General features: G+C 36.1%; 1 protein-coding gene across 4 annotated transcripts; it reads left to right on the plus strand.

Moving 5' to 3' along the window:
- Positions 1-8,323: 8,323 nt before the first annotated feature.
- On the plus strand, positions 8,324-15,029 carry LOC111197837 (endochitinase CH25-like). Of its 4 annotated transcripts, none has more exons than XM_048744667.1 (6): positions 8,324-8,614; positions 8,978-9,080; positions 9,187-9,299; positions 9,579-9,988; positions 10,077-13,725; positions 14,196-15,029. In XM_048744667.1, the coding sequence occupies exons 5-6, from the start codon at positions 13,272-13,274 to the stop codon at positions 14,747-14,749; spliced, it is 1,008 nt and encodes a 335-aa protein (XP_048600624.1). In that variant the 5' UTR covers positions 8,324-8,614; positions 8,978-9,080; positions 9,187-9,299; positions 9,579-9,988; positions 10,077-13,271; the 3' UTR covers positions 14,750-15,029. The 4 variants fall into 4 exon arrangements, with proteins under 4 accessions (XP_048600624.1, XP_048600622.1, XP_048600623.1 ...); XM_048744665.1 differs by lacking the exon at positions 14,196-15,029 and having other exon boundaries at positions 8,330-8,614; positions 9,579-9,734; positions 9,896-9,988; positions 10,077-13,201; XM_048744666.1 differs by lacking the exon at positions 14,196-15,029 and having other exon boundaries at positions 8,330-8,614; positions 9,194-9,299; positions 9,579-9,725; positions 9,896-9,988; positions 10,077-13,201.
- The last annotated feature ends 561 nt before the right edge of the window (positions 15,030-15,590 follow it).

Here is a 15,590-nt window from a genome sequence, read left to right on the forward strand (position 1 = left end):
TTCACCAAGCACCTTGGGAAGTACAGCCAGCTGTGGTCTGAACTTGAGATGCTGAGACCAAGTACCACTGATCCTAGTACACTAGAAGAGAGGCGTGAGCAAGACAAGGTCTTTGGATTGCTTCTCACACTCAACCCAAGCTTCAATGATGTACTTAAACACATATTGAGAGCTAAAGAGCTTCCAAGCTATGATGATGTGTGTGCTCAACTTCGGAAGGAGCTAGGCTCAGATGGTCTCTTTGGTGGAAAAGGGGAACTGTCTATGGCAAACAAAGCTGAGAAGATGGAGAGTGCTTCAGTCAACAAAGCACACTTCAAACCAAGAAGAGGAGGAGACAAGTCTGTGACTTGTGAGCACTGCAAGAATCTAGGCCACTCCAAAACCAATTGTTGGATCCTCCATCCTCACCTCAGACCTGCTTCAACCAACAGATACAACCAGGCCAAAGCACATGAAGCAAGAGCTCATGAAACCACAGTACCAGGCTCCATGCGCATAGGAGAAGATGGAAGAGCTATGATCTCAACCACCCACACTGGTGGATCCACATCCCATGCCATGTCCCAGCCATCCCCTGATGATGCCTTCATCCGCAAGTCAGACATTGAAGCCCTTATCAAGGCTATCAATGCAAACTCTGGTAACATCAGTGTCAATGCTTTAAATTCTATTCACAGTGCTTCACATACTACTAGACCTTTGATCATCGATTCGGGAGCTTCTCATCATATGATTAGGGATGCTAGACTGATTAGTGATGTTAAACCTGCTCTAGGGAGTGTAGTGATTGCTAATGGTGATAGAATTCCAATTGAAGGAGTAGGAAACTTGAAACTGTTTGATAAGGAGTCTCAAGCTTTTTATATGCCTACTTTCACATCCAACTTATTATCTGTTAAGAGAGCAACCAATGATCTAAATTGCAATGTTATTTTCAGTCCTAATGATGTGTGCTTTCAGGATATTAAGACCAGGAAGATGCTGGGAAAGGGTGTGAGCAAGGGAGAGCTTTACTTGCTTGAAAACACCAAGCTTTCAAATTTATCTTGTGCTTTCAATTCTGCTTCTGTGTTAGCTAGTGATGTTTTATGGCATGCTAGATTAGGTCATCCTCATTATCGTGCCTTAGGACTGATGTTACCTAATCTATCTTTAAAGAGTGGAAGTTGTGAGGCTTGTATTCTTGGTAAACATCAGAGATCTGTTTTCCCTAATTCTAAGACTATTTATGAAAATTGCTTTGATCTTGTGCACTCTGATGTTTGGACAGCACCTTGTATGTCTAGGGAGAACCATAAATATTTTGTTACATTCATAGATGAAAAATCAAAATATACATGGCTCACCTTGATTCAAACTAAAGATAGAGTTTTAGAAGCTTTTATTAACTTCCAAAACTATGTATCTAACCATTTCAATTCCAAGATCAAAATTTTTAGGTCTGATAATGGCGGAGAATATACAAGCACTGCTTTCAAACATCACTTAGCAAAACATGGCATAATCCATCAAACAAGTTGCCCATACACACCACAACAAAATGGAGTTGCTGAAAGGAAGAATCGCCATCTTATGGAGGTTGCAAGGAGCATGATGTTCCATACCAATGTTCCAAAGAGGTTCTGGGGAGATGCTGTGGTCTCAGCATGTTATTTGATCAACAGGATCCCCACCAAAGTCCTCCAAGATATCTCTCCCTTTCAGGTATTAAACAAAATAAAACCTCCAATTGATCACTTGCGTGTTTTTGGGTGTGTGTGCTATGTCTTGATACCAGGGGAACAGAGAAACAAGCTTGAAGCCAAGAGTGTCAAAGGCATGTTCATAGGATATACTCATGCGCAGAAGGGGTACAAGTGCTACATACCTGAATCAAGAAGAGTTATGGTCTCAAGGGATGTTAAGTTTGTGGAATCAAAGGGATACTATGATGAGAAGAGTTGGGAAAGCCTTCAGGATCTCTCACAAGGATCTTCAGATAGGGCAAACAACTTGAGAATCATTCTGGAAAACCTAGGCATCAGCCAGCCTCAAACAAGTGGCGTACCGAGCACTTCACATATACCTCCAGTTGTGGATGAAGCTACATCAATTGAAGAAGCAGTCCATCCTGATCATGAGGGGGGAAACCAACCTAATTTGCAAGTTATCCATGAGGAAGCTATCCCTGAAGAAGATATCCATGACGAAGCTATCCACGAGGAAGCTATCCAAGAAGAAGCTATCCAAGAAGAAGTTGTTAATGATCAAGATGGAATGCAACAAGAAGTTCAACCATTAAGGAGGAGTACAAGGGTGAAGAAACCATCTCAGTGGATGGACACCAAAGTATACTTCAACAACAATGCAGTAGCTCATCCTATCCAAGCAACATGTTCTTTTGCGAGACTATCTGAAGAGCATGTAGTCTTCATCAGCAACCTAGATCAAGAGTATGTACCAAAGACTTATGAAGAAGCCATGAAGCATGAAGAGTGGAGAGCGTCAGTTGGGGATGAAGTTGGTGCCATGATCAAGAATGATACTTGGTATGAAACTGAGCTCCCCAAAGGAAAGAAAGCTGTTACAAGCCGTCTACTCTTCACCATCAAGTACCTTGCCAATGGGAAACCAGAAAGAAAGAAAACAAGGCTAGTTGCAAGAGGATACACCCAAGTCTATGGAGAAGACTATCTGGATACATTTGCACCAGTAGCTAAACTCCACACCATAAGAATTCTACTCTCATTGGCAGTGAACTTGGAATGGGATTTATGGCAGATGGATGTCAAGAATGCTTTTCTTCAAGGAGAGCTGGAGGATGAGGTTTACATGAGGCCACCTCCGGGTATGGAAGACATGGTCAAGCCAGGGAATGTCCTAAGGTTGAAGAAAGCAATATATGGGTTAAAACAGTCACCAAGGGCTTGGTACCACAAACTGAGTACAACTCTCAATGGAAGAGGGTTTGTAAAGTCAGAAGCTGATCATACACTCTTCACACTCACAAGCAAGCAAGGAATTGTGGTGATTCTTATTTATGTAGATGATATTATCATCACAGGAAGTGACAAGGAAGGTATTATCTCAACCAAAGTCTTTCTTAAGTCTACTTTTGATATTAAAGATTTGGGTGAGCTAAAGTACTTTCTAGGGATAGAAATATGCCGCTCTAAAGAGGGGCTTTTCTTATCTCAAAGGAAGTACACACTTGATCTTTTGAATGAGGCAGGAAATCTTGGAGCGAAAGTAGCCAAGACTCCACTAGAAGATGGGTATAAGGTGCTGCGTGAGGGGGAGATTGAAGACAAGCCCTATACTGACGTTAAACACTATAGAAGAATTGTAGGAAAGCTGATATACCTCACCATCACCAGGCCTGATGTATGCTTTGCAGTTAACCAAGTAAGCCAGAATATGCAAGCTCCCAAGATACACCATTGGAACATGGTTGAAAGGATCCTAAGATACCTAAGAGAGGCGCCAGGGCAAGGAGTGTGGATGGGATGCAACAAAAATACAGAGATAGTTGGGTATTGTGATGCTGATTGGGCAGGAGACAGAGTGGATAGGAGATCCACTACCGGCTATTGTACATTTATTGGAGGCAATCTTGTCACTTGGAAGAGCAAGAAACAGAAGATAGTGTCATGCTCAAGTGCTGAAGCTGAATATAGGGCAATGAGGAAGCTCACTAGTGAGTTGATTTGGATCAGAAACCTACTTCGAGACTTGGGTATAGAGACATCAACTCCAATCACCATGCATTGTGATAATCAAGCAGCAATACACATAGCTTCCAACAGTGTGTTCCATGAGAGGACTAAACACATTGAGGTGGATTGTCATAAAGTTAGGCAAGCAGTGGAACAAAGGATCATCTTACCCTGCTACACAAGAAGTGAGGATCAACTAGCTGACATCTTTACCAAGGCTGCAAGCACCAAGGTTTGCGAGTTCATACATTCCAAGTTAGGACTCGTAGATTTTTCATCACACTAATCCTCTTAGCCATGAAGTGTTCTACTCTTTTTCCTTGGCTTGGTTTTTATCCCATGAGGTTTTTCCAAGCTAAAGGTTTTAATGAGGGAATGCTTCATGGTTTCCAAGTTTGACCAGTCCCTATGGTCAAGCTTGAGGGGGAGTGTGAAGATGAAGCAATAAGAAACAAGATGGTTGGTTAAGGTCTCAAGACAATGGAGATACCACTACAAGGGACAAGCATGCATGGTTGGTTAAGGTCTCAAGACAATGGAGATGCCACTACAAGGGACAAGCATGCATGGTGGGTTAAGGTCTCAAGACAATGGAGATGCCACTACAAGGGACAAGCATGTATGGTGGGTTAAAGTCTCAAGACAATGGATTATTAGTTTATCATATTTCATCTACCATTTACCATACTTGTAACCCCTATATATATGGGATGTTCCCATAAGCAAATCAATCAAGCAAATAAGATTCTCCTTATTTACTCTATCTCTCTCTCTACTTTCTAGATTAAACATCTCTTTCTTGTTCTTCGCTATGTTCTTCAATTTCTAACAGTTTCTACGCTTACGAAGCCTTTATCACCGCGGCTTATTATTTCACCAGCTTCGCCAGAGGCAGAGACACTGCCGCGAGGAAGAAAGAACTCGCCGCTTTCTTTGGTCAGACTTCCTATGAATCCACTGGTCATCCAAAAAACACTTCGATATACACGTGGGGTTACTGTTACAAGGAAGAGTTGAATCCTCCTTCAGACTACTGTTCACCGAGTGACACGTGGCCGTGCGTACCTGGCAAGCGCTACTACGGAAGAGGACCGGTGCTGCTGAAGGGGAACCACGAGTACGGATCGTATGGACAAGCCCTTAACGCCGACTTACTCAACAACCCTGACCTTGTCTCTAACGACCCAGTGATAGCTTTCAAAGTCGCGATTTTATTCTGGATGAAACCTGTGCCTCCAAAATCGTGGAGCCACGGCGTGTTGATAAATTTATGGAGGCCTTCAACGGCAGACATTGCGGCCGGGAGATTACCGGGTTACGGTGTGATATCGAATATCTTCAACGGTAGAATAGAGTGTGGACATGGCTATGACGCAAGAGTTGCTGATAGGATTGGGTTTTATAGGAGGTACTGTGAAATCTTAGGAGCTGACCCCGGAGATAATCTTGATTGTTACAACCAACGGCCATTTGATCCTGTAATTTGTCCCTCGACGCTGCTATTTAATAAAGAGTGATATGCATAAACTTTGTATCGGAAAATAATAAGGGTTTGATTAATTATCAAACTGAATAAGAACTCTTTATAGCACAAGATATGAAGTTATATTTGCGGTTTTTGTTATATAAAAGTTGGAATGGGCTTATAAATCCAATCTGTAATATTTAAATTTATTTTCATATTTATCTCCACAACAACAAAGTTGAAAGCAATCAAAGTAAATTCATTATCAAAATAAAAGCATCAAAAATGATTTAAAAAAACTAACAAAAAAATCACTTTTTCCCTTTTCGGTCAAGATTGCATTTTTTCCCTTTTCAAACAAAAACGTGAATATTTTGTTGAAATCAGTATTAAATTATTATAGCTTTAGTGTAGTACACCGTTCTAGAGAGAAAATGAGACGGGTACTACAAATATCTCACTTAACCATTGCTATACATTTTATAGTTAAATTTTATAGCCAGAAAAGGTACAGAAAAGTGAAAACCAGTCCTCGAAACTGTCACTAGTAAGCAATGAAACAGTTTGTATTTATCTCGTTGCTATATATTATAGCTATATATTTATTCTTGCTACTATGTTGCCGGTTGGCTTTAAACTTGATAGTTTGTTGTTAAACAGATGTCTTAACCCATTCTGACATTCAAGTTTCTACACGATTAATAAAAGTCGCCATAGCAAGACATTGTTTTCTTTGCATGATTAACGGTAATCTGTATTGATAAAAGATGAATAATTAATGGTTAATCGGATTAGAAACAAAATAAATGGAACTTCACATAGGCTTAATAGTTCCCTTTTTCAGGAAGAATAAAACTTGGATCATACTACTAAAAAAGTTAAGAGATGTGTGACAAAGTAGTTTATTTCCCTTTTAAGACAGGAGAAAATAAGCAGATGATGGAGATTAAGATTAATGCTTTGTAAGCCGAATCTCCAAAATCAGAGCAATCAAGGAGATACAAGTATTCGCATGCTGTGAGAGTCTGAACGAAACGCAGAACAGTGAGTCGGGGATTCATTGTGGAATCAATAGGTGATCCCATGTGACCATCTGCAACGAATTGCCTATATCCAGTTTATCTATTTATCATTAATGTTTATCTAGCTAGGCGTGAAAGTTAGATAACTAGATAAGATCTCTTCTAATCCAAATAAATACTCTATTATCCTCCCATATATTAATTGAGAAGTTACTTTATTGACTTCTGCTGACGTATCATTCATACATGTAATTTGAGAAAAATCCTTATAATTTCATTGGTCAATGGTTTTTAGTTTTCATTTATTTTAATTAAATCTAAAAAAAGCAATCATAGAACCAATTAATGTTAGTTGCCAAATTATTTATATATTCTTATGCATAATCATTTATAGTACTTATTGGTAACAATTATGGAAATTCTATTTAATACTCCATCATTTCTTTTTTTGCACTAATAGTCTATTTATAAATTATATGAAGTATGTTGTCAAAAAGTAGTTAATAAAAATATTATACTAGCTTTTTTCTATTATAAACAGTTGTAAAAAGCTTTATTTTCGTATATAAGTCATAATATGCATATACAAAACATATAATTCTATTAAAATATTATAATAACTATTAATGCATCATATAGTGAGTTTATAAATTATTTACATTAGTTTAAAATCATCTGTGATGATTAATATATATTTTGTAAAAAACAATTAAAGTCATTTATACTGATTCATTTCTAATGGGTTATCAAGGATATATAATAGCTTATAATTATATAAATATTTGGTAATCATTTTAAGGTGTCAAATCATCAATAATGATTATTATATCATTAATAAGAGTTTACAAATCAATATATAAAGATCTATAAAATTGTTATAAATATTTATAAAACCATTTATAAGGAAGAATTTCTCATCATTTATAGGAGTTTAGAAAATATTTATGAAGGTTAACTGGTTTGTAAATTATTTAATAACTTTCTAAAATATTTTTCTAAATATTTTATAAAATTGATAACCATTGATAAGGTTAACATGTTTGTAAATTATTTAAAATTTTAAAAAATGATCTAACAATTTTATAAAATATTTTTCTAAATTCTTATCGATGGTTTTTAATTTTAAATTAATATATAGGACTATTTTATAAAATTTAATCTTTTAAGTTTATAAATTATTCTTCATAGATAACAAATTGTTTTCTTGAGTTATAAAACCACTAATTAGGTTTTATAAATCTTTATAAGGATTTTAAAATTTCTGAGAAATAATTCATAAAATTCTAACTTTAAAATATTTTATTAATTATTTATAGTTGTATAGTTTCCTTTCTAAGAGGTTATAAAAATGTTATCAAAAAAGAATCAATCGAAAAATATTATTTTTTTTTCACAAGTTCATCATTTTCAAAACCTTTTTCAAAGCAAAATAACCACACAATTACATGAGTTATAAAACAATCCATAGAATATTATGAATAAAAGTATATTCCTAAATTTATGAAATTTTTAATATTCTTACTTTTTAATAACTTTTGTGTTTTATACTTTAGTTGCAAGTGTAGGTCTATTTGTCAGTTGAGTTCATGTTTTTGATTTTAATATTTTTTATAAAAGAAAAATTTGATATACAAACCAATTAAAATGTATATGCATGTTCTAACAATAATGGTATAAAACAATTTAATTAAATATTGTTTTGTAAAAGTTGTAAAAAATCTAACTAAATACTATATAAATCCGATTTAAGAATTAAAAAAATATTAATAAAAAAAAATTATTAAAAAATTATCTACCAAAAATTCACATTCAGTTTTAAAATATTAATCGTTATTATTGCTGATCGAAAACATAAAATATTATATTATATTAAAATTTTAAAATTATTTAATACCCGTAAATTTGCGGGCAACCACCTAGTCTCATTTTAAAATAGACATCAAGCCCACATGGATGTAGTCAGTGTTTATTGTGTATTATACGTAAAGGGAGATTATATTATTATGGACACTAGTTGCATGCACGTAGGTTTCGTCGAGATCTATATATATAAAAATATGCTTGATTCACTCCTGTGCGTCCACGTCAGCGCCAGGTCAGAAAGTCGAGGTTTGTAGTGCCGACACGTGTCTCGTCCGTACGAAACGCATCACTTCATTTATTCTTAATATTTGTTGGGCTTTTTTGGTTAAGCTTATATAATTAGTGTTTTTGGGCTGATAAATTTGTATGGTTAAGTTGGCCCGATGGCCCATGAACAGAAACCTAAATCTGATGAAGCAAAAAGTCTGTGTGACGATTCCATTAGAGAGACTGAGATGCAGAAGTCTGTGTGCCGATTCCATTGGTTGGGTTTCGATCAGTCCTTTCGACTTCTGTCCATCCATCGAAACGAGATAGCTTCTGGATCCATCGCAGTAAACAAGATAGTAAGCATCAGTGTTTGTTTGATTTTAGGAATCTCTAGATTATTTTAAGGTTCCTTATTGTCTCTTAGTTCCTTATTGATGTTCTTATTGGATTGATCATCATCATCTCCTCCGATGTTAGATCAGTCTTTTTGGAATTTATAATTTTTTATTAATGATTATATTGCATGAGGGTTAATTAAGAATATAATGGGATTCTGGAAAATGCAAACGTGAAAACACCACTAGCTATGTTTCTAATATATTAATCCAATCAACATTAATCATTATCATATTAGGTTGAGGTATAGTATCGTGAAAAAAAGTTTGATTTTTAAAAATGCATTCATTATTTGTTTCTAATATGTTTTGTTTCACCACTAGCTACGTTTCTCAAAACAATGGAATTCAACATCAACAAAACTGTCACAGCATGGGAAGAAATGTTTAATTGAAGAATGAATTTGGAACAGATCGCATTATAAAGGTAAGTAGGTAACTGGATACTATATTCGGTCTTAGATTTTATAGAACGGAGTACATAGTAGCATGCCCAAATTAATAAAGTTTTTGGCTTTATTGCTCGAAACAAGATTTCAGGTTCAAAGAGTTGGTCAACATCATAATGCACTATCCTCAAGGGAATCATGGAATTTATAAAGATGGAAGGCCTATTTATATCAAGAGCCTAGGACAAGTCATCCCGGTAAGTATCATGTACTAGAAACATACAAACATTGTGGTCTTTTAGGCTTTAGATAATGTGAATACATATTATGAGAAGATGATGGATCGTTGATCATCGATCATGTTCTTGATAATGTTTATATGATTCTTGCGACAGATCTGTTTCTATTGATCCTTCACCTAGATTTCATGATTTGGATATGTTCTCTGGTCTCACGTTAGTTGTTTGTTAGAGATTGATTTTGATTCATATAAATGAAGCTCATGATTGCTGGATATTTATCTGATAACGGTATAGGTCGATGTCCACACATCAAAAGTGTCAAGGTTAGATATGTGGTTCCGAGTGGAGCTTTGGTTGGTATCTACGAGGACCTTGAGCTCAGGGATGGGGGATCAAACTACCTTGGGAAGTGTGTCTCTAAAGTGAGAAACTACATTGTCTGTGAGAGAAGTATTATCCGATTTGTTTCCTTTTTTTTTGTTGATGTCGGCTGTTGGCAATGTGAACTCGATCATTGGCCCAGCGTTAATCTTTCCTTGATTTATGTTTAGTGCTACAAATTTGTTTCTAAAGCTGTTTTTTCACATTCATGTGTTTTTTTGTTTTTGCAGGATCCAAGATCAAACTCAGCAGACTGATATTGACAACTTCGTGGTCTCTGGAGTGATGGAACCCAAAACGATCCGGGTTGGTGAAATCAAAAGGTGATTCAAGAGAAATTCATGTTTTATGTTTTTACTCAATAATGAAAGATGATTCTGACCATCTTGGTTCTTCTTTTTTTGTGTACAGCTTGTAGCCAATTGTATCCTTGCTGTGTGCAAAGCTGGGGTCATTGACTCATTGTTTATGGCATTCTCTCTACAAAGCGAAGGTAGGAGAGCAAAAGGTAAAAATAAATTACATGATAGGGTAATGTTCGGCACCAACAAAGATGAGGGAAAAAGACAAACAATAAAAAGAATTAATGATTACATTTTTTACGTTTTTTATGGTAAGATAATTTTGTAAATTTTAACAAAAAAAGAAAATAGTAGAGTTGGTATAACTATAGTTAAATTTCTGATTTGTAAATTTCTATCTTTTGGCTTATTGCAACAGTCATTGTACTCTAAGGGATGTGGTACAATAGCATGTTTATACGTGTCTATATTCTGAGTCATGAAAGCTTTGTAAACTACTTACTTGGCTCTACTTAAGAGCCAAAACCAATGTCTGCTGACTCTTTCGAGGATTACAATCAAGAAGAAAAATAAAGATTATGCAACAATTACTTTTACGTGGCTCTCTCCGAGAAGTAACAGCAGAGGAAAGTGTCAATGAGAAGAGAAATACAAACAACATGGATGCATTGATGGTTCCATAGATTATATGATTCTCTATATCTATGTAAACTAATTGGCCATCCGAACAATTTAACTAAGTTTTACTAAGAAAATTTTATATGCTTTGTAAAGTTCTTTATGAACTTAACCAAAAAATATATTGGTTTAAATTCCATTAACGTAAAGATACATTTTCTTTTCTAGTCTACATATTATGATTTTAAAGTAGCTATTGGTTTGAATCTATTTTATTAACTTAATTTCATAGTAATATAATTTTTAAAACTTCTAAATGAATGAGTGTTACTTAATCCGAGAATGTAGTACGACCTTGGCTGGTTTATTTGATAAAAGTTGGGATGATATGGTTTATTTGATAAAAGTTTTAATAGAATGCGTGTATACTTAAATAATCAATTTCAGATTGTTATGTTATTTAACTAACTTTAGAAAACAAATTGTAATATTGGTTTCGTACTGAAAGTTTTTGGGGGGGTTTTTTCGTAGTTTGAGGTTGTTTCGCCCTAGAGAGAAACTCTCTCAGACCCGCATCCCAAGGCGCCTCCGATGGATCTCCCCTGCTTCAGCCACGCTGCTCCTTCCTCCTCCCTCTGAAGCAGCCATGTTCCTCTCCATGGCTATGATGGTCACTACTCCTCCGTCATGTATCCGGCCCCCTCCAGATCCGCAGCCGTCGTCGTGTTTGAACGTCCCGCTTGAAGGTCTCTCTCCCGTCATCCCTCCGGAACCACCAGACCCTCCAGACGTTACTCTTCTCCCGATGTTACTCTCCTCACACCGCTCCTCCGCTCACCATGTTCCCTTCCGGGCCGGATTTCACCACGCCGTCGCCGTTTCCTCTACACTTGCTCTCGTCCCTGTTGTGTCTCCTCTTGGTGTTAGAAACGCCGGAGCTTCTCAGCTCGAGGGAGGCCTCACCGGATCTGGTCGTTCTCACCTCTTCGATTATATGCATTGCCAGCCAGATCTAATACCTGCTACGCCACCGCCTCCTGGACGAGTCACTACCGGACGTGAGACTAGCTCTCCGCTCCGTAGTCGCGCCTCTCCTATGCAATCACCACAAGAAGCTCGCCCATCTGAAAATCCCGACTCTAGCTCGTTCATTCAAAGCTTGTTTGAGTCCGACGACTGGCAATTTGGCGTTTGTTCGGCCAAACCTTCATGGTTCCTTCACGGTAATGCTGGAACTAGAAGCTCTTGTCTTGACTCATTGCTCATCGTTGCTTTAGAAGTTCTCGTCAAGCCTCATTATATTTTCAATGTCGTGAATATAGTCATCTACTCATTACTGGATTCACATAGTCCATCTATTCTAGTCAATGCCAAATCAAGTCAGTTAGGACTTTGTTTTCTATACGGTCATGGAGCTTCTCACCAAAAGCTCTTGTCGGTCATCATTCCAACCGTTGCTTACAGGTGTATCAACGTCATTTTCGACTATCAGTTCGCTTTAGAGAAAAAGATGAAGTTTCTCCATGGGACTCTTTATACCGCTGAGCTTGACTCGCCCCTTGAAAGCTCTATCTTTCAATGTTTTGTAATGCTTTTTATTATCATCCCGCCGTCGAGCATGGCTCCGGGATCTTCTACTTTGATTGTAAACTCTGTTGCTCTCTGAGCTTTTATAATATAAGTTGTGACAAAAAAAAAAAACAAATTGTAAATTGATTCATTTTTCACATTATCAATCAATAGGTTTAAAAATGTATAAGAAAGTACCAACACATTCACAAACAAATATATAAGAATGAAAAATAATTCATAATTTATGTATTAAATTTCAACTGTAGTGACATGCATTTTTATTTTACTTAATTTTATAATAAAAATATAACAAACACTAAAAATTTAAAATAATTGCATTAATGAAAAATGAAAGCTTTTTATTAATTTATCAAACCTTTGATTTCTAATAAGAACAACAGAAACAATAGTAAAAAAACTGCATATTTTTACACATATATGAAAATACAATATATCTTATCTTTTAATTGATCTTCACTTGCTTAACAAAGATTAATATAGACAAAGATAAGTTAATAATAACATCAATTACAATAATTGATGTTAAAACAAATATTTTGTATCATTTGTTAATAATTATCTCAAATTAATAACATTTGTTTTTCTGATATTATTTATGTGATGTAATATATATGATCTTTTTTGGTAGTGTATCATATACATCTCTTGCAAATGCAAACCTAAAACAGAAACCACAAAATCATACAAAAAATAATAATCTAAATCGCAAGTAAAGTATATCTTGCCCGTAGGACGGGCTGACCCTACTTATCAATACAATAATTTTAACCATGACTCATTGGAAAAAAATCATTAGAATAGGAAGAGAAACCTTATAATAACTAATTAATCATGTGTATAATTTGGTCTTGAGTTATTATAAAATTAAATGGGAGTCTTTCGTCTAATGCGCTACCTTATAATAATTCATCTCGAGATCACAATTTCTTCTTTTTATGTGTGAAAAAGTTGATCGTGAACCCACGATACTACACGGTCACATGTCTTATAACTATGGATTAAATTTAACATTCATTGATTGTATAACTATGCATAGTAGTAGTATAAATACCCCCTACTTGCCTCAGTAAGAAACCATCAAAATCAGAGCAAAATGAAGACTTTACTACTTCTCTTACTCAACTTCTTGTTTCTTTTATCATTTTCTTCAGCCGAGCAATGTGGTCGACAAGCGGGAGGTGCCCTCTGCCCCAACAATCTATGCTGCAGCGAGTACGGATGGTGCGGTTCCACCGAAGCTTACTGTGCGCTGCCTGGCTGCCAGAGCCAGTGCACTCCCAGTGGTCCTCCTCCTCCCCCTCCACCTCCTCCTGGTCCTCCTCCTCCTGATCCCACCGGCGGTCTTACTGATATCATAACAACATCTCAGTTCGATGACATGCTTAAACATAGGAACGATGCCGCTTGTCCCGCTAGAGGTTTCTACACTTATGATGCCTTTATCACCGCCGCTAAATATTTCCCCAGCTTCTGCAACAATGGAGACACTGCCGCAAGGAAGAAAGAGCTCTCTGCCTTCTTTGGTCAGACTTCCCACGAAACCACCGGTAAGCACTGATTATGTTTCTATCTTTTTCCAAAAACAAAGTTTTATGTTGGTATGGTGTATTATTCCTTAAGTCTTACAAACGGATTGAATGTCTGAAATTTTCATAATCTTCAAAAGAAAACAATTTAAATATTTAGTACAAAAATATAACAGATTTTATTTTATTATTTTTATTTTATTTTATTATTTTCAAAACAATATTTTCCCAAACACCAAAAGCAAACACAATTATTTTTATTATATATTATAAGCTAGTAACAGTCATTATAACCATTTGCCAATAAATACTATAAACTTAACGTAAATTAAAAAAAAAACATTTTAAATTTTCAACGCGTTAATATCCCAAACTATTCTTAGCACGTCAATCATCGTTATCTGTTTTAACAAATAAAGAGTTCTATAAATAACGTGTTAGACTAAGTTGTGACTAATATATTTAATGAAATGGATGGTTGCACGTTGAAGGTGGGTGGCCAACAGCACCAGACGGACCATATGCATGGGGATACTGTTTCAAGGAAGAGGTGAGTCCTTCTTCAGACTACTGTTCACCGAGCGGAACGTGGCCATGCGCACCTGGCAAACGTTACTACGGAAGAGGGCCGATGCAGCTGTCGTGGAACTACAACTACGGACAGTGTGGAGCAGCCATTGGAGAAGACTTACTCAACAACCCTGACCTTGTCTCCAACGATCCAGTGATCTCTTTCAAAACCGCGATTTGGTTCTGGATGACTCCTCAGTCTCCAAAACCTTCGTGCCATGCCGTGATCAACTGCCAGTGGCAGCCTTCACCCGCAGACATTGCGGCCGGGAGAGTACCGGGTTACGGTGTGACAACGGATATCATTAACGGTGGATTAGAGTGTGGACATGGCCCAGACCCAAGGGTCATTGATAGGATTGGGTTTTATCAGAGGTACTGTGGCATCTTCGGTGTGAATACTGGAGATAACCTTGACTGTTTCAACCAAAGGCCCTTTGCTTCTTTTAAATCTTTCCTCGACGCTGCTATGTAATAGCAGCAGGTAACCTTGATTGTTACAATCAAAGGTCCTTTGCTTCTGTTAACTCCTTCCTCGACGCTGCTATGCAATAGCAGCAGCTTTGTATGTGAAAACAATAAGGGAATACCCAACTAAATAAAACGGAGGAGTAATATTTGCGATGTTTGCTATCAGGGACGTTTGGGTTCGGTTCGGATATATTCGGATTTCGGGTTTTCAGGTTTTCGGGTTTAAAGATTTCAGTCCTATTCGGGTATTTCTAAATTTTGGTTCGGGTTCGGGTTCGGTTCGGATCTTTGCGGGTTCGGTTCGGGTTCGGATAACCCATTTAAATTATTTTTAAAATTTTAATATTCATTATATGCTTAAAATTTCTCAAAATCTATAAAAAAAAATAATATATTACATATAAATTTGTATAATATATGTCAAAATACCTAAAATTAACATATAAATTGGTTTAATTTGAATATTTGGATAGAAAATCAATAGATATTTCAAGTATTTTGGTGTTTTGAATATATTTTAGCTATTTTAGACATTTACTTTTGACTATTTATGTATATTTTCAAGTATTTTAGATCACTTAAAAGTATCTTATATATTTTGGATGTTTTTAATATATATTAAATCTAAAAATAAGTATTATATTTAGGTATATAAATCTATTTCGGTTACATTCGGGTACCCGAGATATTTCGGTTCTTTAAATACCAAAATTTTGAATCCGTTCGGATATTTAATCAATTTTGGTTCGAGTTTGGTACTACTCTTTTGGATGGGCTTCGGTTCGATTATTCAGATCCGGATTTTTTGCCCAGCCCTATTTGCTATTCTATATGAAAGTTGGATT

The sequence above is a fragment of the Brassica napus genome, chromosome C1, assembly GCF_020379485.1.
Source record: "Brassica napus cultivar Da-Ae chromosome C1, Da-Ae, whole genome shotgun sequence".
NCBI lineage: Eukaryota > Viridiplantae > Streptophyta > Magnoliopsida > Brassicales > Brassicaceae > Brassica > Brassica napus.